Genomic DNA, 24,349 nt, shown 5'->3' on the forward strand with positions numbered 1-24,349 from the left:
ATATATGTCCATAGATATAGATTTCTGCTTTTGGGTCTGTTCTTCTAGAAAACACTGACTGGAACACCTGTTAATGCTAATCCAAAGACAGCTGTCATAGCCATATTAGTTTCAATAGAGCAGACTTCAGAACAAGAAAGATTATCAAGAATAAAGAGTGACATTGCATAATTCTGCAAGAACACATAATAATCTTAAATGTGTACGCACCTAACAACAGTGAGTCAAAATACGTGAGGCAGAACTGACAGAATAGACAACTCCATCATTACAGTCGGTGACTTCATACCCCTCCCTCGGTGACTGAGAGAGCAAGTAGGCAGGAAATCAGTAAGGGGACAAAGGACCCGAACAGCGTGACCCATCAACTTGTCCTGGTTCACATTTATAGCACACTCCATCTCACAGCAGCAGAATACACATTCTTCTCAAAAACACGAGGACCATCCACCGCAATCGATCACATCTCGGGCCGTGGAAACAACTTCAACAAATTTAGCAAAAGAGAAATTATGCGAAGTATATTCTCAGACCATAAAAGAATTAAACTAGAAATGAGTAGCAGGAAAGTAGCTGGAAGATCACCCAAATTTTGGAAATTAAGCAATATACTTCTAGACAATTCATTGGTTAACGAAGAAGTCTTAAGGGAAATTTAAAAAACATTTTGAACAAAATGAAAATAAAAATTGCACCAGTCGAGATCTGTGAGATGCGGCAAAAACAGCGCTTAGAAAGAAACTGACAACATTAATTTCACGTGTTAGAAAAAAAGATCTAATATCTATAGCATAAGATTTCATTTTGGAAAGTAGAGAAAGAGGAGCAAATTAAACACAAGGCAAGAGAAGGAAGGAAATAATAAAATTAGAGCAGGAATTAATGAAATGAAAATCAAGAACAATAAAATCTGGTTCCTTGAAAAGATCAATAAAATTGATATACTTATCTCTGGGCTAAGCAAAAATCTTAGAATGACTTGAGGGGTTTATCACATATTTGTTTTATATGGTGCTGTGTCTTAGCATTTAAAAAAATGTAGGCTACTTCTGCTTCCCAGTTTGCTGATTGAATCCTTTAGGGTCTACAGCAGCACGCTGATCACGAATAAACTGCCGACTGCCACGTGGTCACGATGCCTGCAGCGTCGTCCGCTGCCGTTGGATGAACAGCTCAGGACAGCTTCGTGGGGCATCGAGGAGTCAGTCCTTCGGGCCGGGGGCCCGCGTGGCATCAGTTCACTTCCTTCACACACCCCTTTGCTTTATCTGGTCACATTCATGTCACATAAAGCTTTTCTAATTTTCCAAGGGTCGTTCAGGATAAACCGATCGTAGTTCTTGAGGGTTTTGTTTTGTTTTGTTTGTTTGTTTGTTTTTGCATATTTTTCATAAAAAACAAACAAACAAACAAACAAACAAAAACCCAAACAAACAAAAAACAAAACAGAAAGCAAGAAGAAAGAGAACTCCTGGGTCTGGGAAAAGAATGTTTGTCGATGTCTTTCCATTTGGGGGCTCATGTCAGTACCTCTTTAACTGAACTGTCTCGGGATGGTCCCATGACGAATGCCACAGCCACATGGCCACCAGAAAGCTTCTCGACCTCTCGGTGAACCATGATCTTTTCTCCTCTCATTATTTTACGGAACTGTTTTCACATAGCTGCTCTGCACTTCGTTTACAGGCAGGAATGGACAGAGCTGGAAGAGACCTCAGAATCATTTTCTCTAAACTTCTACTTTTACAGATTGGGGCATTTGCATGCAGAGGACAGTAAAGAGCTGGAGTCACGCGTCCACCCTCCGATTCCAGACTGGCACTGTCCTCCTGCGTTTCTGTCAGTGTCTTCTTACTGTCCCTGCCACGACAAGTGACTATGGAGACATATTCCTGCTTCACACGCATAATCGATCACTAAAATGGAAACGGGTCCTCCTTAGGTCTTGAAAAGAGCCATTCTTTCTGTAATACTTTTACTGTCTTTCCTTTCTATTATACCCAGCATATTCCTTCTCAGTCTGCCATCAAGGTCCAGAAAATCATACAAGATTCTACTTTCATCATGTGACTTCTGGGAAAGCTGACTCTTCTGTTTAATGTTATACAGCGGCGGGGGGAGGGTACCCAAAGAATTCCACAGTGGTTAGTGGGTGTCTCTGCAGTCAGCCCACCGGGGTCGGAATCCTGCACCTGTCTCTTGCAAGCTGGACATCTGTGAGCCACCAGCTGCCACTCTCCACCTCAGGTCCCTTCCCGCAGCGGGGAGAGCTAGGGGGTGTTAATGTATAAGGTGCTTGAAAAGCAGATGCTAATTAACTCAATGCCAATCAACTAGTTAATGTTCATCCATTAGTTATTATCAACCCATTTTCTGGAAATGCACTTCTCGGTAAAAGACATGACGACAGAGGTGTTTCTGCTGACGGCATCATTTTGTTTTCTTTCATGTGGACAAGACACACAGAGCATGGTCTTGCTGGGCAGAACCGCTCATTCTGTTTTAGTCTAAATGAATCGCATACAAATTGCGGCCAACTAAAATCCTTAACATTCTGCCCCATGAGCAAATCTGTTGCCCACGCCTCTCCCTTCTTGTGCTACAGGGCCCACCTTTTGACTTCCAGCCGTTCAGACTAAATCTAATCTTAAGTGATTTGTCACGTGTTCTAATTGGACAAAATTGCTTTTGGGTCTTTATTCTATTTCCAGCATATTCAATATCTCCTCAGGCTCACGTCATCAAAATTGCTGTAGGGCCGCTCTCAGCAACACTTGTCACCAAGCAAGCCTCTGATTTGAAACGGAGGACGGGTAGAGGCAGGGATGACTCTGCAAGGTGCAACTGAAGACTGATTTTCACCTTGACGTGCGAGCCACTGGGCACACCGGATCTGCCCACTCAGCCGGGGACGGGCCCTCCAGGTGGCACTGCTTTCCCGGCCACATTTCTCTGTCTTGTCCTCAAGACCTCACGCAGGATGTCATCAATTGCTTCCTAAAATATAGACATTCTCTGCCTGCAATGCCCCCCAATCGGACAGCCCACCGTGTCCATCGAGGTCACGTGTTCCCATCAGACCTTTCATAAACGGGAAAGGGTTTTGTATTTTGCCGAATATGTTGTCATTTTACAAGTCTTGCATTTCACACCATCTGGGTACTTCTCATGCTGCCAGTCAGCTTACATTTTATTTTTAGATGCCAGCTTTGGGCAGACCGTGAAAACTCTGCAGGCTAAATTTTCAGATAGTCTGAACAAAATATCTCAATGGCCTTTTCAGACCCTACGAGAGTGGATTGTGTCAGAAGCTAAAATTGCTGAGAATCACTAGGTGGTTATTTCACAAAAAGAGAAACAAAACAGCCGCCAATGGAAAAGGATCAAATAACTGATGTTTATGTAACCGTGTCACGCATGCCGGTCAGGAGAGGTGACTATAAACAGGCGATCGTGCGTGAGACACAATACTGGGGGCCAGTCTCGGCAAAGACGCAAAACCCAACAGCCGAAAAGCGGGTTGCTAAGAAGACCCCGAAGGGCAGGATGAAAATCCTTAAGTGCCTTTTCTCCTAAGAAGGTTCTAATCTTCCTTTGATCCCTCCCTCAATCTGGACTTAATAAAAGAGAGGGAGGAGAGGCAGGAGGGCAGCAGGAGCCTTACGAGTCAACGGTCCTCGAGTGAAGTGCGCAGCCTCGTTTCAGCAACGGCTGTCTATCTTTTTAAAGCAGACTCAGCAGGATGCGCATCTCGAGAAGCGCTGACCAGCAGAGCCCTTTGGAGGCTCTTGGGGGAAGGCTTAGCAGTACCCTTCAAGCTGGAAAATGAATGGCACGTGTGCCTGAATGTCGCAGCTAGCTTCACAGTGTCAGAAAACGTTACATGAACTCTGAAGCATCTGCTTAAAACCCAGTGGAGAACGTTCAGGCACACTCAGGGCACAGCTGAAATCAGCTGTGGAATAGGATAAATAATGCTAAGTCTTACAGCAAGGGGGAAGGCATTGTGACCAATTAAAATTAACTTCGTCGTGTTCACTAGGGATGTGGCACAGCATCTTATGAGGCTCACAGAACAACGTGATGGAGATACATTTCGAAGAGAAAGAGTTGCTTTGGAAGATGCAAATTATACATCTCTGAAAAATAACAAACTGTGTTTAGTTAACGGAATTTTAATAACAGATATTTAAGGATTTTGTGGGGTGATACATTATTATAATTAGGGTGAAAATAAGATTTCTAGTTATTATTCTAGAACAGGCCCATGGGCCAAGTCTGGCCCCTGCCTGGTTTTGTAAATGAAGTTTTATTAGGACACAGCCCCATCCTTTGGCTTGTGTGTGTCGGTCCTGGGGCTTCAAGCATTAAGGAAGACAGAATTGAGTAGTTGCCATGGAGACCAGATAGCCCCCAAATCCGAAAATATTTACTCTGTAGTCCTTCCCCCCAAAAGACTGTGAACCCCTGTTCTAGATGATGCACAAGTCTTTCTTTGGGGCTCACGGTCTTACTCGTAAGCCCTGTTGACAGTCTCACAGTGACTGGGGAGACATGGTGTGGCTTTAATGCAGCCTCTATGTTCTAAGCACAGAATCTGGTCCTACAGACGACCTGACTATGGTGAATGACTTAGTGAAGAGTTCTATTATACAGGAAACAATCATCATCCTTTCTAAATTGTTATGAATCCACATTTCTCGATCTCGGTGTCACTTATAGGTCTCCTAGTAGATGCTAAGGTATTTCAGGGTTTTTTGTTGTTGTTATTGTTTTAAATCATAGTCATTTTGGCAACCCTTAGAAAAGAACTGGAATGTAGCAGCTACTCAAAATATGTCTTCTGCATAGATTAATGAACTTGGAATTGACATTCATAACTTATCTAAATTTACAAAATACATTTATTAAAATTGTAAGCTGCTTTGTAAAAGTAATACATTTTAAAGTTATTAATATTCAATAAATTAGTTTTCAAAACTATTTTTTATACTCACTTCTCATATTACATAATGGTTTCTACAGTTTTGGATATTTAACTGTTGATCTAATTGATACAGTATTATACTGGTCCCCTTACAGTTTCTATGATTCATCCATCAATTGTTATAAAAAGTCATCATGGGTATTTTGCTGGATGTTGAATGCCTTAACCCATTTAAAAGCCTCAGGAAAATGTTCTCTCCTAACTTTAAAAGTTGATTATGTATATTACTGGAAAAAAAAACCAACAACAAAAAATAAGCTGGAGAAAAAAAAACAGAAAATCATAAGCTAACGAATGACTGCCATTTATTGAACACTTAACATGGGCAAATACTCAGCTAGGAATTTTATACACCAACCCATCCTGATTCTGTCACTGGCCTTCTTTGACAGATAAGTAAACAGATATAGGTCAGAGAACCTATATCACTTGCTAAAATTCTTACAACCAATTCATGCACAACTGGGAATGGAGCTTAAGTCTTTCCGACACCATTATGCATTATCACATCTTTGAAAAGGGGAAATCTGCCTTTTTGTTCTGGGGGATTCAGCAAAAAATGTTTTACAAAAGAATTTAACTTCTATATTTGCTCGGGCATCACACGAGCAGGCTTTCCTAGTTCTGCAGGCTGAGGTTCGTGAGATGAGACACAGCACGCAGAGCCATTCCACGTGACCAGGGAGCACCTGCTGGCCTGCCCTGGACCAGGGACCCGGAACAGAGAGGAGCATGATACTCTGTGGCCAGGGCCCAAATGTAGGCTCCTAGAAACACAGCCAGTTCAATTTTTCTCATTTTTCTGCCCATGACAACTAACCTAGATTCTTGAATTTCTCTTCCTACATCCTGTTTCCAGGTTTGTCAATCATCTTTGTGTCTGTCCTCTGATTCCTCAATAATAATATCCATGCGAAAAGCTCAGGAAAGGATGTAAAATTCCTGTGAATAACATCAAGGCTTAAGGTTGTTGAGACAGTTGTCACTCTTCCTGATTCCCTTTAAAGGACATCGCTACCTCACGTACTTTACAGTCAACTGTCACTCGCAGAGATGGCGCAATAAGAAAGAGCCATCTGTTATTCCCCTCCTTTGGTGAGATCCAAGGCACCTGGATGCTTAAGACGCCCCGACCTTTGTCCATGCATCGGTGCGCCCGTCCACTCAGGCCCTCATGAGTTTATTCATGCGCGCGTCCATTTAGCATCTTGTACCCTCAGTGCTGGGACAAATTAAAATATTAAAATCTCTGGTTCCTGTTGCAGATCTCAGAAGCTCATCCCAAGGTCCAGAGAATGGGCAGCAGGAGGACATACCGACAAGTAAGCATTCTGAAGCGGGATGTGATGACTCCGTAGCAAAAAATAACAGTGACAAAGGGCAGGTGCCGTGGGAGCACGGGGGGCGGGGCGCTCCCCACTGCGACCCTCACCCACAGATCAGCTATTCCCCACTGGTCACTGGGGTCCGAGGACACTGACCCCTTCACAGCCGTAGCTCTGCTTCTGATCTACTCAGATCTGTCTCCTGGCAGAACAAATCGGAAGGAGAAAGGAGAGCGGGAACACGCGAGATCTGAACGTGAGACTCGGTGGCACGAGCCCTTTAAACAGAGCAGACGCAGAACTGCTGAACCAGCTCCTGTGGACTGAACTGAGGGAGCCCTGACCCCCAACTTGACTATGTGACTGTATTTAAAGTAGAAGAGTAATGGAGGTCAAATGAGGTCATAAGGGCGGAGCCCTGATCCCATAGGGTTACTGTCCTTATAAGAAGAAACACCACACAGTGTACACAGGGGCGCTCTCTCATTCATTCATCCTCTCTGTCTCTCTCTGTCTCTGTGTCTCTGTCTCTCTCTCTTTCTTTCCCTCTCCCTCTCTCCCCCTTCTCCCTGCAACCATGTGAGTAGACAATGAGAAAGCAGCCCTCTGCAATCCAGCAAGAGAGCCCTCACCTGAACCTGGCCCCCTGGCACCCTGATCTCAGACTTCCAGAACTGTGAGAAAGTCAATGTCTGTTGTTTAAGCCACACTGCCTGTGGAATGTCAGCCTGAGCTCCTAACACGCCGACCTACGTCATCAATCTTTATTCAGTCTTTATCTGTTCCTTCCTTCTTCCCCTTCCCATTCTTGGTCAATATCTTGACCTAGAAGTTGAGGATCAGACATGGTACAGAAGGTGAAATTTTAAGAAATCAAAATAAAGGTTCAAGAATACATATTCTCAGTTTGACACACGAAAGTAACACTTTTTTTTTTTTACCTAGAAATTATCCAGAACACCAAACAGCATGAGAGCCGCACATGTAATTTATATTTTCAACAAATGAGAAGATCACTAGAACCCGCACACCCCCAAGTGGATGTGAGGGCTACCCAACACGAGCAGAGCCCAGCGACAGCAAGCCGAGAATGGACCCTGTAGAGAACCCTCTCAGAGGTGGCCACAGACGTCAGGAAGGAAGCGGAGAGGCACCCCTCCAAGGCAAGGGGCCCACCCAGACCTACGAGCACCAAGTCCCTGGTCTGCAACCAAGAGAATGTTGGTGGGAGCTCTCCTGGGTTCAGGACGTAGCGGGGCAGGGCTCCGGAAGAAAGAATTTCGCCAGGCGTGTCGCAGGAAGCAGTCACACTCGGTGGCATCAGGTTCTCTTAACATCTACGCTGGCTCTGCAGAAACACCGTTTCCTGACTGTCATTTCGTAGAGAGATTCACCCCGCACCCCGCTCTCGCCCCGCCCAGCGAGTGCTCGGTGAGTCCTAAGGCTAATGATGCGATAGCTGACTACTACTACTAGTAGCATATAGTTCACATTAAAAGGGCATTCTGGAAAATTAAAAAAAAAATACTAAGCCCGAAGTATTAATAGAATAGCAAATCTCAGTAAAGTTCTGGACTTCAGAAGTAAAGGAGTCTGTCGGGCACCCAGGCAGAATGCTCAATTCTGCTGTAAGGAAGACCAAATATTGGGGCCGGCCTTTGATTGCCAAACGATGACCTCGATGAGTTCCAAAAAGTAGAAAGAATATAGACAATTCTCTAATCTTTAAAAAAGCTAATAACAGAAAAAATTAAAAATCACCTAAAAAATAAAACAATGACAAAAAAATTTCTCTTGTGTCAAAAAGAGAAATTCAAACCAAATCAGAAAATTATCTAGAAAATAATGATGATGAACACATATAATGCATAAAGCTAAAGGAGTTTTCAGAGGAAAATGTATAGCCTTTGGTACTTATATAAAGAAACAAGAAAAAAGAATCAGCGGATTGAGTATCTAACTCCAGAAGTTAGGAATAAAAAAGAACAACAACAAACAAACACAGGAAAAAATGTAAGAAAATTAATTTAAAAACTGAAATAATAAAACAGACAATCAACAAAAAATAAATATATCCAAAACTCCTTCTGTGGAAAAAACAAGTAAAATAAAGAAAATATTAGCTAGATGAATCCGGAATTAATAGAGAAAGGACAAATTTCAAGAATAAGAAAGCAACCAGGGAGAAGTAAACAAAAGTACGGAGTAATTGGAACCATGAAAAGAGATTATTCAACACTAGGAAATACAGTTGACACCATACGAAAATATCTTTGACAAAAACAAACTTCAGAAGAGGAAGTAAATAAAAAAAGAATAATTTTCACAGGAAAAACAAGGAATGGCATCTAATCTAATCTAACCTACACGAACATTTGAGGTGACAGGCGCTCGTACTGGAGTGGAGCACTCAGACAATCTGTGGCCCATGGCCAGCACTGCCCGTCTGCTCTTATTACCATCAAAATAGATGCAAAATCCTTCATAACTTATTGGTTAAAGGATCTTGAGATGATCATGCTAAGCCAAATAAGTCAGACAGAAAAAGTCGAGAACCATACAATTTCACTCGTATGTGGGATATAAAACTGAAAGCAACAAATGAACAAGACGAACAAACAAATGAAAACTCATAGACACAGACAATAGTTTAGTGGTTACCGGAAGGAAACGGGGAGGGGGAAGTAGATGAGGGTAAACGGGTCAAACATACGGTGACAGAAGGAGATGTGACTTTGGGTGGTGAGCACACCTGCGATATGCAGATGACGTGCTATAGAATTGCCCACTTGAAACCTAAATCATTTTATTAAGCAACGTCACCCCAATAAATTTAATTTAAAAAATGAAAAAAAGAAAAGGTATCAAGGCTGCAAAGTAGATAAAAACATAACGTGGCCTCCTGAATTAATTCCAGAGATTCCAGAACTGTTCGACATTACAAAAGGGGAGAAATCATGCCGTCTTGCCCATGGATGATAAAAGTCAAGCCTTTTGATAGAGTTGAAGAGCCATTCTTTAAAGAAAGAAAACGCTAAAGCAGGAATAGATGGGTACTTCCCTACGGGTAGTTTAACAAGGATGGGATTTCCATGTTTCCTCAGTCTAAACTCTTGTCATCTTGCTTTATTTTCCTATATTTATATTTCCACAAATTCCTTCCAAGGAGGAGTCTTCCTGTGTGTGCGCCATGGAGGAGGGGAGCCCCACAGACTCTGGCCACGAGAACTCGTGGAGGGACCGCCGTGACCCGCAGAGGCGGGGGAGTGCCGCCGCAGTCATCTGGGCGTTCGTACCCCCGGTGGGTGGAACAGAAGCCCCTAAAGGTTACGTCCACAGGGAACCTGAGAAGATGACCTCTTTGGGGATAAGGCTCTTTGCATCTTCTCCCTTCCACCTCTTACAAGGACACCGGCCATTGTTTTCAGGGCCACGCTGAATCCAGGATGATCTCATAGCGACATCCTTAACGACCTCCAGAGACACAAAGAACAGAAGGCCACACGGAGACGGAGGCCGACGCTAGAGCCCCGAAACCCCAAGCCAGGGAAGGCCAGGGAGTGCCGGTGAAACCGGACGCTGGGGGAGAGGCCTGCACACGCTCTCCCCCAGAGCCCCAGGGGGAACCAACTCTGCCAGCACCTTGGCTTTGACTTCTGTGAGAGGATAAGTGCCACAATGTAGAAGCTGCTGTTGTTTTAAGCACCCACGTTCGTGGCACTTTGTTATGCCAGCCCCAGGAAACCAACACAGTATCTCAGCCGGGTACCAGCGACGCAAAGTGACGAAGCTGTGCAGGTGCAAGTCTCGATGACCACGAAACTGACACGTAGGATGGTCGGAGCCACCCTGTCAAGTGGCTGGTTCAACTGAGGAGAAATACGCAGTCCCAGCTAAACGGGGAACAGCACCAGGCTTCTCCAGGGACAAGCCACTCCAGACAAAGGGTGGCACAGAAGCCCAAGATGTCCTGCTGTCAGGCGACCCCAAAAATGTCTCCTCTTTTATTTCTCCTCGTTACACAAGAGATAGGCTGTGTCTCAAGGGTTTCCATTAACCAAAGGAGCTCAGATCCTCAGAGATTAGTAAGACTTCCAAACCCTACTCATTTGTTAGTGGAGGGGGAGCTTCTAGCACCTCCCCAGGATGAAGCTCACTGCCTTCAGTCTGGGTAGGACACATGGCAGGACAGCCAACACACCAGCCCGGGGCCCCGAGGGTCTCACACTTCCTTCTCCGGCCCTATTCGACTCCATAGGCCATTTAGACTTCCATTATGAACATAGTCCCCAAAGTATCTTTAGGTTCCACTTCTCTTAGCTTCTGTAAAAGTCCTTTGCATTTAGTATATACATTACTGCTGCTGCTGCTGTCTACTGTTCATTGAGTGCTGGGGATCGGCCTGGATGGAGAACAGGTGTTCATCCAGGAGAGTTAACTCAATCAGCACCAAGGCCAGCATCTATCGAGGGTGGCGGTGTCACCCTTCACAGACGAGGAAACCGACTCAGCTAAAGAATTCGTCCACGGTCACACGATGTGGCAGTCTAGCTCTCTAGGAAGCATATTCTGAAAAACAGTTCGTTGTTTATTCTGGGATTCTCTCTGGCTCAATGCCCATGAGGAGGGAACGAGGCCGGACTGGGCAGAGGAGAGGTTGAGCTGCGATGCAGACCTGACAACTTCAGACAAAACCACAGAAGCTCCGGAGCTGAAATGGCCCATTGGACCTGTTCTCCACTGGGCCCAAACGAATCCCACCTTTAATCAGTCTGTAATAATACACTGTAGCAGACATGAATCCATTGCTTTGAACGAACAGAGGGTGCAGATTTCAGATGACAGATTCGAGAGTGGATAGAGGCAGCCGATAGGACTGTCGTTTTTCATTTTCCAAGAAATCCTTTTTCACGCTCCTTTGATCAAATTTCCAAGACAAAACTCATGATCTGATAGAGCTTCCCCCGACCTCTGGTCCTTCTATCCTCTCCCCAAAACAGCCTCCCACGTGTTGGAAAACAAACCTAAGTCTCGTTCCAGCCTTATAGTAAACAGTGAATTACTGACACAAAAATTCTATCTCAAACATTCTCATATTTCATTCTAGAAGTTGCCAGAGCATGTCTAAGATGATTTGACGTCCTGCAAGAAAGTTTTAATGTTTTTTTGTTCTTCACGTGCCTGACCAAACTCTCTCTGGTGGGACGACGGTACAAACTTCCTGCCATTTAGAGGGGGAAGAGGTTGATCTGTCGGGCTGGGGAAGGAGAAGGAAGGAGAAAGGGGTGCGGGACTGGGGGGCGCATCTAGATTTGCTTTGGGATGGAGCCACGTCCAGCCTGTTCCTCTCTTTACCTTTCCTCCGTGCTTAGCCCCACTCCTTCCAAATCGCAGTGTCTTCAGAGCAGATCGACGAGTTGGCTAAAATAGGACATGGATCGTAATCGATAGCTGGCTGCCACCCAAAGTGCACAGAGGTACAGGCTCTTTTTTTCCGCCTTGTGGAAAATATTAGTATCTTGTACTTTTCTAAAGACAAAGCAGCGGGAAGACAGGTCCAAATCCCTAACAATTAGTATCTCCCACAGCCAGAAACTGGGCAGCTGGCAGCCTGCTGTTTTTCCTTTGAGCTTCTCAGATTAGATCCTAAATGCAATTTAACTCCAGACTCCAATATACAGTTCCTGAATTATACCGAAAAAGAATGAGTTATGTAACAAACCTGCATTACTACTCATGATACACTTGCCATAGACAACGGGCTAAATTTCCTACTTGAGGTCCAATCTAAAAATGTTCAAATTATGTCACAACGTAAAGATATTAAAAACATCTACTGTGTAAAGGAACCCTATAAAATATCTGTAAAATATGAGTAATCCTGTTAGAAAATCAATAAGCACCCTTTAGCTTTTCTTCTTTAATAAATATGGAGTCTCACATAACTTGCTTACTTCAGTAAATCTATATTCCTCCCTCTCTCACGGGAAAATAAAAGATATCCGAAATGAAGATTCAGAACGTGCTGTAAATACCAAGAAAGTCAAAAAGGAAGAAGGGAGAGTCTATTTCCAAAACAAAATGCCACCGTGACACATACACAGGAATGTCTGAGAATTCCTCGAGGGCATCCCGCGTCCCGTCCCGCTGACAGCGGTGCTCATCTGTGGACGCTGCACAAATGAGGGATGGAAAAACAGATTCGCAATGAAGTAAACGCTGCAGAAGCGCAGGCTGCAGTCTGGGCCGAGATGCTGACCAGCGGGCCCGCTGCCTCTGGCTGGGAGGCAAGACTCCTGGCCAGGTGCCCAGTCTTTCCTCAGGGCTGCATAACTGCCACCCCCAAGGGCACACACGGTGGGGGCAGCCACCAGGGCGTGAGGTGTGAGGCTTCGTTGTGTCTTCCTAGACCCAGTTTCCCTTTGCTTTGATATCTTCACGAGCAGAAGAGATGACTTGTCACTCTCAGTCCAATGCATGCTATGCTACTAATATAAGTGAATGTATTTTCTAGTTAATCACGGATTACCGAGGGGTTTGCTCGCTTCTGCTAAAACTACGATAAATAAAATATTTGAATACAGACAATACAAAACTGTTTTTCTTTACGTTTCCTGATACTTAAATATCTCTCCCCCCGTGCTACTAAGGGATTCCAGATTCCCTCAATAATCCCAGATTCCAGAGCATCTTTTCTTTGGAAGCCAGTTAGGAAAACAAAGACAGAGAAGAATGGGAAGAAAAGTTGCTGAGAGCTGCGGCAGGGAACCCATCCCAGAGCGGAACTGGACAGAATCCCTCCCTCCTCTGCAATACACTCCGCTCACGACGGGCTCCTTCTCCTCCTCTTCCTCGCCCCATGCTCTCCCCCTGCCCTTGCCCTTGCTCCTTCCTCCCGAAGAACTCAGTGCCCTGCCTTCAGCATGGCAAGGAAAAGCATCTGCACCCACGAGTTCGGGGGAAGCTGAACTCTCCCAAAGCGACGAAGCTGGGCTGGGCGCCAGGAGCGTCTACAGAGGAGAAAGTCAAGCACAGGGGAGAGAGTCCCTCCGTGCTGGGGGAGGGGACACGCTCACTCAGATGGGGCATCACAACCCCTGCGGCTCGGGGGACGGGAAGCGGGGTGCAGTGAGAAGGCACCAGTATGAATGGAGAGGTTGGCAAATGGGATCAGAGACGGGATACGTACAGGGATTCATCAAATAAGTCAATATATTAAGGATCCAGGGGGCTAATTTTTTTTTTTTTAATATTGGTCAAGGGAGCCATAACAGAAGGAGAGAAAACTGGCATGAAATCTACACTGAGTTGGGAATGAAAATATTAGTGTGAAATCTTGAGTTTAATAAATAAATGTGTGTACACACACACACACACGCACACACACGTGTATGTGTGGGGGCCTTGCTTTGGGAGTTCTGACACCCCAGTGACAGGACACAAAGCCCAGATCTTGCTTCTAGATGCCAATCTTTAGTAAAAGAACCGGGGTCCTTGGAGAAGGTTTGATTTTCGGGTTGGGGCAAAGAGGGGACAGGATGAACCTGTAACGTCTTGTGGTGCCAAAAAGCGGGAACGGGACGTATCAAAAGGATATTGAAGCCAGCTTGAAGGGTGCCCACTGGACAAATCCGAGGCCATATGGGCAGCAAAGTAAACAGTGAGCAATGGTTTATACTCTACAGAATAGAATAGAAAACACAAGACTGTGTGGCTATAAATAAATGAATGAAACAGCATGTTTGCTTAGTCTCGAAGTACCTCTGCACAAACACACGCTAATTAGAAAGGGGAAGAGAGTAATTGCGAAGCGGAAATGCCCAGCGGCCAGCACCTCCTCCTGACGACCGCGTGAGTAGGGACGCGAAGCGGGGTTACGGTTACGTGCCTGCAGACCCGTCCCCTCGTCCGTGGCTCCTGCGGAGCAGGCAGGAACCTCACCTCCTTCAGGGGGAAGCATCAAACGCCCAGACTGAAGGACGTTTACAAAGCAGCTGGCCTGCAACCTTCAAAAGAGCTACGATCCTAAAAGCCAGAGGAAGACTGAGGAATTGGTCCAGAGCGAAAGAGATCAAAGACACCTGAGTCACAGCGCAACGTCTGGCTCTCGCCCGTGCCCTTCTGCCGTGAAGGACGTTAACGGGACAGCCAGACGAGCTCCAGTGGCAGGAACGCAGCAGTATGAGTCTCCCGGTTTCGACAGTTTCATTATGGCCGTGCAGGAGAATGGTACTGCAGGAAATACACGCTAACGCATTCGGGTGATGGGACGGCAGATTGGCAGCTGACCTTGAAGTGGTTTAGACACAGAAAATTCTCCGTACCTGAATCTACGACTTATTGGTAGGTCTGTGATCATTTCAAAATGAAAGTAAAAACGTATTAGGGATTATACTTTCTGTTTAAATGTCTTAGGAAACAGCATCCATAATTTTAAACTATGAACTAAATTTCTTCGATTAGGTGATATAACTGACTGAGAATGCATTCTACTTCAAGACGGATGCTGGTCAAACGAATTCCTGAGAACAATCAACTCTGACGCTCGACACAAACGGAGACTAGGGTTTCTTACTAAGCCAGTATTTTGGTTAACAGACAAGTGCCACATGCTGTCAATGGATTGCCAACGTTCAATACACGTTCAAAGTGAAACAAAAAAAATTCTTAATATGGATCCGCGCTAAATAAAAGGCACTCTTTCTTGAATGGTTTAGAAGACAGGGTGATGTTGACCATCACAGATGGATGAGTGACCTCTTTCTCCCAGCCCGAGACCCCTTACTTTAAATAGTTTTGCTTTAAACAATTACGCCACAACAAAATGACCACATAGTCTGTAGCATTCTGACTTACACGCGCTTTATATCAAAAGAATTGGACAAAGTATTTTTCTGACATCGGACATCAGTGTTATTTTTAGGTTATAGTTCTAGCTCTTTTCTACATTATTTGGATGTTTACCTAGGAACCTTCCATTTTAAATCTGCTGGCTTATTTCGCCTTTCCTAGCTGTTGAAATCCCTTGTAAAATTATTTCCGAAGGGATGGAAAACCTGACTTTATGTTTTTCTGTTCCTTTCAATGCTATTCTTATATAAAATACCACGAAATGAAGAATCGTATTCTTCTTGCTATTCCAGGATTATCCTATCTCTGGCCATCCTCTGACAAGTCTTTTTCTTTGTTGGTTTTGGAAATTGAGAAATCAAAATTTAAGATTACATTCTTTCCCCCAATTCTTTTTACCAATGAAAGAAAATAAAAGCGCTTAAATAAAAACTCAATACGGTACTTGATGACCAAGAATACGCCACATTCTTTGCAAAGCACTTAATTTTTTTTAAAATCCCATTTGATCCTTATAGGCAGGTTTTATAATCCTCATCTCCCAGAAATTTTTCTATTACATCTGACCCAGCAGACACTTTATTGATTCATGAGGGGGCAGAAGAGATGGGTACGAAATGTTCAAGAAATGCATTCGAGGGGGACCCAAACTGAGAAGGCACTGGCCACCGTCAGAACTGTTGCTCTGTGAGGACTTTTCTGCAGTGATTTTCATAATGCCAAGCAGCAGAAATACAGCCACCCCCCGGCCCTGCATGAGGTCACCTCGGGCTGAACTTAATAGTCCCAATAAGGGCGGTGGAAAGAGAAATGTCCCATATGTATCCTTCAGGCGGGGAAAGGAGGCAAAAGCTGGGCCAGAGCTCATGCGGAAAGCAACGTCCCTCCCATCTCTTCCCAGGCATCATTCGATTGTTTCTACATTTAATAAAACACGCACCTTCGTTCTCTCTTTTAATCAGCTATCAGCCCCCATCTGTGTCTGGGTGTGCAGGTCACTGGTATGTGTCTCAGGGGACGCACGGACTTAAAACGCGGCTTTCCCCTGCTTCCCGGGAGTGGACGCTCCTTAGTAACACCCGAACCAGTCAAAGTGAAGCTGGAGCCCAGTGTGCAAATCAGGGCCACGGCCTCCGCAGGCACTTGGCGCCCACAAAGACGGCTCACAAACGCAGGCCTCTCGGGCTGCTCTTGGAGGATGCTGAGCGACGAGGGCTGGGAGACGGATGCTGAGAACAGTGGTCCCTGGAAGGCTTCCCGACTTAGAGACATCACTACAGACCCACGGGTCGGCCTGCTGGTCCACCTCACGTTTCCAGCTAAAACGCCCCACTGAGCACATGACAAACCCCTCAGACCCCACTGGACTCAGGCGACCCACGTGTGAATTCCCCTTTTCGTGGGCCATGCTGCTCGTCACCGTTTCTCTCGGCCCCTCTGCAGTTTACTACATGGCCACGTATTACATGTGATTTCGACAGGGCAAAATAAAACACGTTTTCTAGAAGTCACAAAGAAGCTGTTAGGAATAACTCCAAACCCCTGACCTTCATGTTTACAGATGCACGTAACAGAAAATCAAACCGTTTTTCAAATGCTTTTAACTAATTAAATGGGATGGCTTCTTTGAAATACCATTTATTAGTAAAGCCAAATTTGCTGTCAGAGCATTTTAAATAATTTTTTAAAAAATATCCATGGACGTGCCAGAAGATTAAAAATGGAGAAATCTTTTGTCCTCTGTCAAGAGGGGGGTTTGGATATCGAAGTAAAGAGAAGTGGGGAAGAATTATGAATTTAATTGTATAACTTATTCACTCTAAAAATAAGAGCGCTAAATTATAATGTATAATGAGATTAGCTTTTAACCATCGAAATCACACCACCACTCAGCAATCAGCAAAACGGAACTACAAGTTCCAGCTTTCCTGCTGCTAGCTGCTAAGTGACTGTTGACCCCACTGATGGGGGTGGGGGTGGCTGTGTGGCTGGCGACCCACTCGCAACTCTCAGCATCAAGGTCAGAGAACAGAACTCGGGCACCTGCCAGGTACCAACAGTCACACCCTGAGCAGGTGCGTGGCACCTCACGCACTGTAGAGGGACGTGGAGTCACCCACCTGCCAGACCAGGTGCTCCTTGGCCCCGGGCGTTGCAGACAGGCAGACGCTCAGCACGATGGTGTGGGAGGAAGTCGTGAGCACGCTGGCGATGATGGCGTCTCGCATGCTGAAGGGCAGCATGGTGTACACCACGAAGATGATGAAGAGGAAGAATGACACCTGCGGGCAGAGGAGAAGAACAGCGGGAGTCACCGAGATGCCCGACCCCAAGTGCCCCCTGTCTTCTTCCCATTAAAAGTCGTGCGAACCGCGCCCGTTCAAGGAATAATACCGCGACGGAACGAGATAGCACGTGCAAAGAAGTCCACTAGACTACGATAAAGATCCAGCTATTGCGATGGAGAAAAGTTCTTCTTGCTCAAAATTTGGGGCTTTCCAGCTTTGGTATCCAAACTTTTGCGGACGTTAGGTTAATCTGAGCACTTCACGTGTATGGACGCAGAGCCGGTCCTCAACTCTCAGGGGTTGGCATTTGAGCTTTAGGGCGCATGTCTGCATTCTTTATCTATGGACAGGTTTTGGACACCCAGAGAGGGTGGACAGGTACCATCTGGAGGAGTTAGTGAAAGTAGATAGATACGAAGGGCGAGGACATGTAATAAACAACAGAAAACAGCTTAGTGATGGTTTAGCTGTTGTGAATACAGTTGGGCAGTTTCTTAAAACATTAAACGTAGAACTACCACATGACCCAGCCATTCCATTCCTAAGCGTATACCTAACGAACCAAAACGGGTACTCAAACAAATACATGCACGCGCATGCTCAAAACAGCACCATTCACAACAGCAAAAGAGGCAAACAACACAAATATCCAACAACAATGACTGAATAAACGGTGCTGAGTATGTCCACACAATGGAATACTATTCAGCCATGAAAAGGAATGACATTCCGATGTACGCTTTCACGTGAACGAGCTTCGAAAACATTATGTTGTATTATCAAAGCTAGGACAAAAGACCCTCTATGGTAGGATTCTGTTCATATGAAATACCCAGACTGATCAAATTTATAAAGACAGAAAGCAGACCGGTGGTTCCCAGGAGCCGACCAAGGGAGAAATGGGAAGTAACTACTGAATGGGTACAGAGCTTCCTTTCCGAGTGATGACACGCATTTTGGAAGTAGACAGAGACGGTGGAGGCACAGCATTGTAAATATCACTAAATTCTTCCCTTTAAAACGGTTAATTTATGTTATGTGAGCGTCATCTCAAAAAAAAAAAAATCCATATGAAACAGCGAAAAGTTTGGAATGGAAAAGAAAATGGTTTGATAGGGAACAAACCAGGCCATTTTCATTACCAAAGAAGCAAAGACAGAAGAACATCCAAATGAATCAAAAGGTAATAAAGCGAGTGGGGGAAGTAGGGGACGTGGCATTTGGCGAGCTTTGCCACACAGCTCTTCACGCGAAAGCAAACGGGAAGCTGCGGGAAGAGCTGACCCCGCTTTCGTAGCTCCCTGTCACTTTCGGGAATCCCGGGTGTGACCACAGCAGGCGGGGCACGGAGGCCCTGCGCTGTCCCTTCTGCAGGGAGCCACGATCTGTGTCCACCAGACGGGTCCGGCCAGAGGCTGTGCTCCCAGTGGCTTCAGAGAGAGGGGCTCTGGGCGGACACCGGGCTGGTCTCCCCTCCTGCGGTCCCCGGCAGCTGTGCCACGTTTTACAAGTGAAAAGGAACTGCAGATTCTACCGAGCAGAGCTCCTCGGTCTCAGCACTGCTGCCGTTCGGGGCCGGTTAATTCTTGGTGCAAAGCACCTTCCCGCATTGCAGGAAGTGGAGAGGCATCCCTGACTTCCAAGCGCGAGATTTCAGTAGAACTGCCCCCTTCAAGTTGTGACAACTGACAGTGTCCAGCACTGCCGAATGTCTTCCAGAGGTAAGGTCGCCTCTGGTTGAGAACCACGGAGCTATAGAAAAAGTTTCTTTTAAGAATGAAAAAAATCTGTTGTGTAGTCATGGCTTACTAGAAAACTCAGTTTTCTTTGGAATCTCTAATATCCAGCAACTTTATAGAAAATATTTCCAATTAAGGTATTATTTCTATACACAGCATTTATGCAAAACCTTATATCCCACAAGAGGTATTAAATAAAGATTTTCAGGTATCAGAATTCACAATCAGTTACAAAGGAAAACCTCTCGTTTACAAGTACATATATTTTTCTTCTCCTATAAAAAACTTTAATGCTTCTTTGCAATGATCGTAACTTTCAAACGGCTTAATCGTGAACAGCTCTAACTTTATTTCAATTAGGATCCACTTCCGCCACCATTCTGAACTTTGAAATGGAAGCATGTGGAAGTCTCATTTACAGTAACCAAACGGAGAAGGGAGGTTTCCTGTTCCACCAAGACTCCTGTTAAGTCTTCCTCTTTAGTTGACAAAAAGAATTTTTAAAGGTCAGTTAAGCAAGTCACATTCACTTGAGTTTGGGATTTGATTGGCAGCGTTGCTGGAGCTCAGCTACTGGTGGCCGGGCTGCGTTCCACAGGCTGGACAGGGCAGAAGAGTTTCAAGTCCCGCAGGAGAATGCTCCTTATTTATTAATAAATAATCCCAGAAGGCTCATTTCTTTAAAGCTTTCTTTCCAAAGCAACTTCAAAGAGGGCCATGTGTAAAAGCAAAATGGATTTGGCACATCTAAACGGTGTGTGGGTATAAAGCTCCAAAAAGTCGAATGCAGTTCGCTCGTTACCATGGGGACGCTTCAGTGACAGAGATTCCCCGCGGATGAACCTCTGTCCAGAGGCCGAAGAGAGAGGAGCCCTGGGTCTGATCATCGAGACCGTGCGCAGAAACCCGATCAGCGCAGGGACTGACGAGGTGGCACTCGGCCCAATAAGACAGTGTCTGGTTCTCTTCACTGTAGCCCAGCACTGGCTTTCTGCAAGACACATCCACTTGAACCTCAAGCTCCACAAGCTTCAAACCAGCTAAGAGCTTCTCCCCCACGCTCTTCAATCTATTCGTCTTGCAGAGTAATTCAGTTCTGCCCATGAGGTCTCTGTCCCCGAACAGCCCAGGTGCAAACCTTTGAGAAGCATCTGTGACAATGCTTTCCTGTCCACACTCAAAAACACCTTCTGACTCTAGGACTCGGGCGGGCCGCCTCTGTGCGTCTCTCCCTGTCCACGCTTCCCTCCACGGGCTCGCTGTCTCTCCGCTTGTTAAGGACTGAGCTTCCACGCTTTCCCTCACCGCGCCCCTCCTTCTCTTCATGTCCCAACCATGACGCCAAAGCCTGCCCTTCCTCATCCTTGCCCACCCCACTTCATTCTCCATGCTGCCGGTAATCACTGGGACTCTTTCCCAAATCTTTCTACCTTTCTTCCTCTGAGCATGTGGTCCAATTGCAGTCCGGTGTTCGTTTCTTCGTTTGTTATTTTTTAGGGAAATCAGGCCATGCGACTTGCTCAGACAAAGACGCATGAGCAGAAGTGGCACGTGTCCTTTCCGGGTGGAACTTTGAAAGCTAGTGCACAACTGGCCAAGTCCTCTTCCCTCTCTGGCAGGCAGAGAAACATGACCTTGGAGCTGCTCTGAGCCTCGGTCTCAAGTGAGGAGCAGAGCCCTCAGGCTGGCCCGCGTGGACCTATGGTCACGTGAGCAAGCCATACTCCTTTCTGGTGGTAAGCCCCTGGGTCCTGAAGCACAGCCTGGATGATCCCGATGGATACCAAGCCCACGTACACACACGCGCACGCGCACGCGCACGCACACACACACACACACACGTGCACGTGGGAGGTTTTACTGATAGGATCAAGAGGATGCTTTTATGTGCATTACTCTACAATTTGCTTTTATCACTGAACTACATACATCGTGGGCATTTTTCCAGGTCTACAGACATAAATATACTATTGACTTTCTACCACTTGCAACATAGTCCATGGGAACGGATGAGCCACGTTACTCCAGCGTTTCTTTACTGATGACCGTTCCCGGCACGACAGGACCCCACTGTCCAACTGCCACAGCCGTGCTCTCGCTAACCTCCCCGACCCCACCACGCTCCTGTCTCTGCTCCGGCCAACACGCCACCGCCCACTTCGTGACTCCGCATGTGCCCGTCTGATGAGTTGCTTCCTTGGGAAAGCATGTCCTGTGGCTACCCCTGTGCTCTGAACGCTTCTCCCGAAGGTTCTGGTGATCACAGAGTAAAGTGGAAGGTCACAACTCACCCCGAACTGACCTCTCCACCCTTCCCCCAGCTTCTAGAAGCATCCTCCGCTCCAGCCAACCCAGATCATTCCGTGCCTGGAGCAGGGGGTGCTCGCCTGGGGGTCTGGAATTCTCTGGTCTCGGAGGGTGTCCTCTCCCCTTTCCTAGAGCACTTCGCCTGCTTTACTTACTCACAGCAGTTATAGTTCTGGGTCTATTTGTTAATTGTCCTCCCCTGCGGAGAAGCTCGATGACCTTCTGAGGGCGGAGGCCTCGTTTGGTCACAGCCAAGACTCCAGTGCCCAGGCCGGTACCTGGCGCGTGGCAGGTGCTTCGTACACATTTGCTGTCTGCGTGGAAAACTCTATCACACGTTCCAATGTGACCTGTCACATCCACCCCATCGGCATCTACCCATCGAGTGCATCTCTAAAAATATTCCGCCATCCTCCTTGGTCCCATTAGCCTTACCATTAACCTTAGCCACACTGAGTTTTCAGCGATCAATTATCTCTTTAGTAGACTGATTACATTTAAAAACTCAACCGAGCAGACATTTGTCAGATGCCTACGGCAGGCAACAGCAGATACTGGACTGAGCAGGAAACAGCCCCTGTTCTCAGGGGACCCCTAGTTTGTCTGACTCTGGGAGTGCCTGTGCCCTGGGACGGAAGGCATTAAGCCAGCATTAATCTACAGAAAGTAAGAGTGACCCAGGCTGAGAATGTTTATCCAGCAGCCGAGATTCCTGGGCTGCTCCTCTGCCTTCGATGTCGTAGACTCAGCTCAGGGGACCTGGTCCCTTTCCAACTCAGCAGTCTCCTCACTCAGCATGTCAGCTGACAGGAAGCACGCTCGCTCTGCGAACCACGAGCTCTTCCGGAGGAGATCACTTTTGAGAGGTGGATACGGTGAAACTCACTAGGCCGGAAGACGAAGGAATTTTGATGGGGCCACCCGACCCGTCATTCAGAGACAGGCTGGACAGAGGACAAGGTGGGCTAGACGCGTCGATGGCTTCATGGCTTCTTATGCTCTGATGTCAAGTTTATGAGTTTCTTGTGGCTGCTGTAACAAACAGCCACAAACTAGATGACTTACCACAACAGAAATTTATTCTCTCACAGTTCTGGAGGCTAAAAATTTGAAATCAAGGTGTCAAGAGGGTTGGTTCCTCTGGTGGCTCTGAGGGACAGTCTGCTGCATGCCCGTCTTCTAGCAAATTCTGGTGGCTTCCGGCAATCCTGGGCATCCTTTGACTTGCAGCTGCACCCCTCCCCTCTCTGCCCTCACCTTCATACGACCTCGTCCCCAGAGTGTCTGTGCCTTCACGTGACCTTCTCCCGTCTGTGTGTCTCCATCCCAATGCCCCTCTTCCAAAGACACCGGTTACTGGATTTGGGATCCATCCTAATCCAGCATGACCTCACCTTTACCAGTTACAAAGACCTATTTCCAAGCAAGGTCACGTTCACAGGCACTGGTGGTGAGAACGTCAACGTGTTTTGGGGGAAATCTATTCAGCCCACAATACCGCGTTTATGCTATAGCTCTCAAGTACTTCCTGTCCACGTCGCATCCCATGCTCCGTTTCCATGTCAGAAACGAAAAAAGTGTCTGCCATACCAAGGTTGTTGAAGTTATGCATCTAACAGAATTTAATTACAAATTTTTTTTTTTTTTTTACTTTTTTAGACAGAAAACCGCTACAAACAAGAAGAGATGACATACAGCTATAGACACAGAAACAGGCCCTAACTCGCCACAGACCTGGTCTCTCACAGTCCCACTCCCGTCCAGGCCGGCAGTGCAAATCCCATGATGTCCACGGACTGGTTCATATTTCTTTCAGAGTTCAATGACAAGCAAAAAAGTGTCCAGACATGCCAATAGCAGCTTTAAAGACAAAGACAGAGCTAGTTTTTTCTTTCAAAGGATATCTCAACTCTAATATCGTAATGAGGCTTTGCTGTCTAGTCCATTCTCTCCTAGAACATATAAACAAGCACAATCAGAGAGATCATCAGGATTAGTTATGTAAATCACCACAGTGCTGTTGAGAAATAATCAGAGAAATATCTTCTATTTTTGTTATGCTAATAACGTTAAGAGAAATAACAGCCCCCAGGGAACATAATGAGAGTGTTTTATAGCCAAAAGCAGAGCTACTCAAATCAGTTTTCTCTCCAACAAAACTTGAAAAATCAGAAATATAGTACTTAAAGCAGTAGCTTAATTTTTAAAGACGTAGATTTTACTAAAAACCGTAGAAATTATACCTTCCTAACTAAAATATAAAGTGCAGTTCTTTTAACATTGTATCTCATTGTCATTTTATAATATAATTAGAAATGTCAAAATTTAGTTTAAAAATGTCCAAGGAAAAGGTAGGATTGTGGAATAGATCTATCCGATTGAGCACTCTGAAGGGTAAGTTCGAAATTCAAAATAGAACTTTGCTCATTGGATGCCATTTCCATCTCGAAGGATTGATGACCTTGAGACTATGCAGACCATTTACTAATTAGAAACACTTAAATAACTCTCTGGGAACATAACTAGAAAGCTAACTCTCTGGGAACATAACTAGAAAGCTATTAGCCAGAAATGTGCTTTAACATTTTACAAAACAAGATATACAAAATGTTTACTTTTCACCCAGATCAGTATTTTCTCATCTTGCTCCTTGATCCTGCTTTATGTAGAATTGAGTCACTATTACTTTCGGTCACTATTACATTTTTGGGTACGAATATCACAACGATGGAAAACACTCTTTTCTTTTCTTGAATTGGGGGACCCTCTGTCATACCTCTGTTTGGTGCTGATCTATCAGCACGCGGTAAGGCTTCTTGTAAGTCTCTTCGTGATTATCCTCCTTTTCAAATT

General features: G+C 45.6%; 1 protein-coding gene across 2 annotated transcripts in view; it reads right to left on the reverse strand.

Annotated features, from left to right (window-relative positions):
* ADCY2 (adenylate cyclase 2) overlaps positions 1-24,349 on the reverse strand; it is a 316,696-nt gene that overhangs the window by 208,013 nt on the left and 84,334 nt on the right. The window contains exon 3 of one of the 2 annotated variants that reach the window (XM_039842793.1): positions 17,283-17,444. The exons of the other annotated variant lie outside the window; for it this stretch is intronic. Within the exon in view, the coding sequence (XP_039698727.1) occupies positions 17,283-17,444 (162 nt within the window). The remainder of the gene's footprint in view (positions 1-17,282; positions 17,445-24,349) is intronic. 2 annotated transcript variants of the gene reach the window in all.

Source organism: Pteropus medius, unplaced genomic scaffold, assembly GCF_902729225.1.
Source record: "Pteropus medius unplaced genomic scaffold, Ma_sr-lr_union100, whole genome shotgun sequence".
In the NCBI taxonomy this organism is placed as follows: Eukaryota; Metazoa; Chordata; class Mammalia; order Chiroptera; family Pteropodidae; genus Pteropus; species Pteropus medius.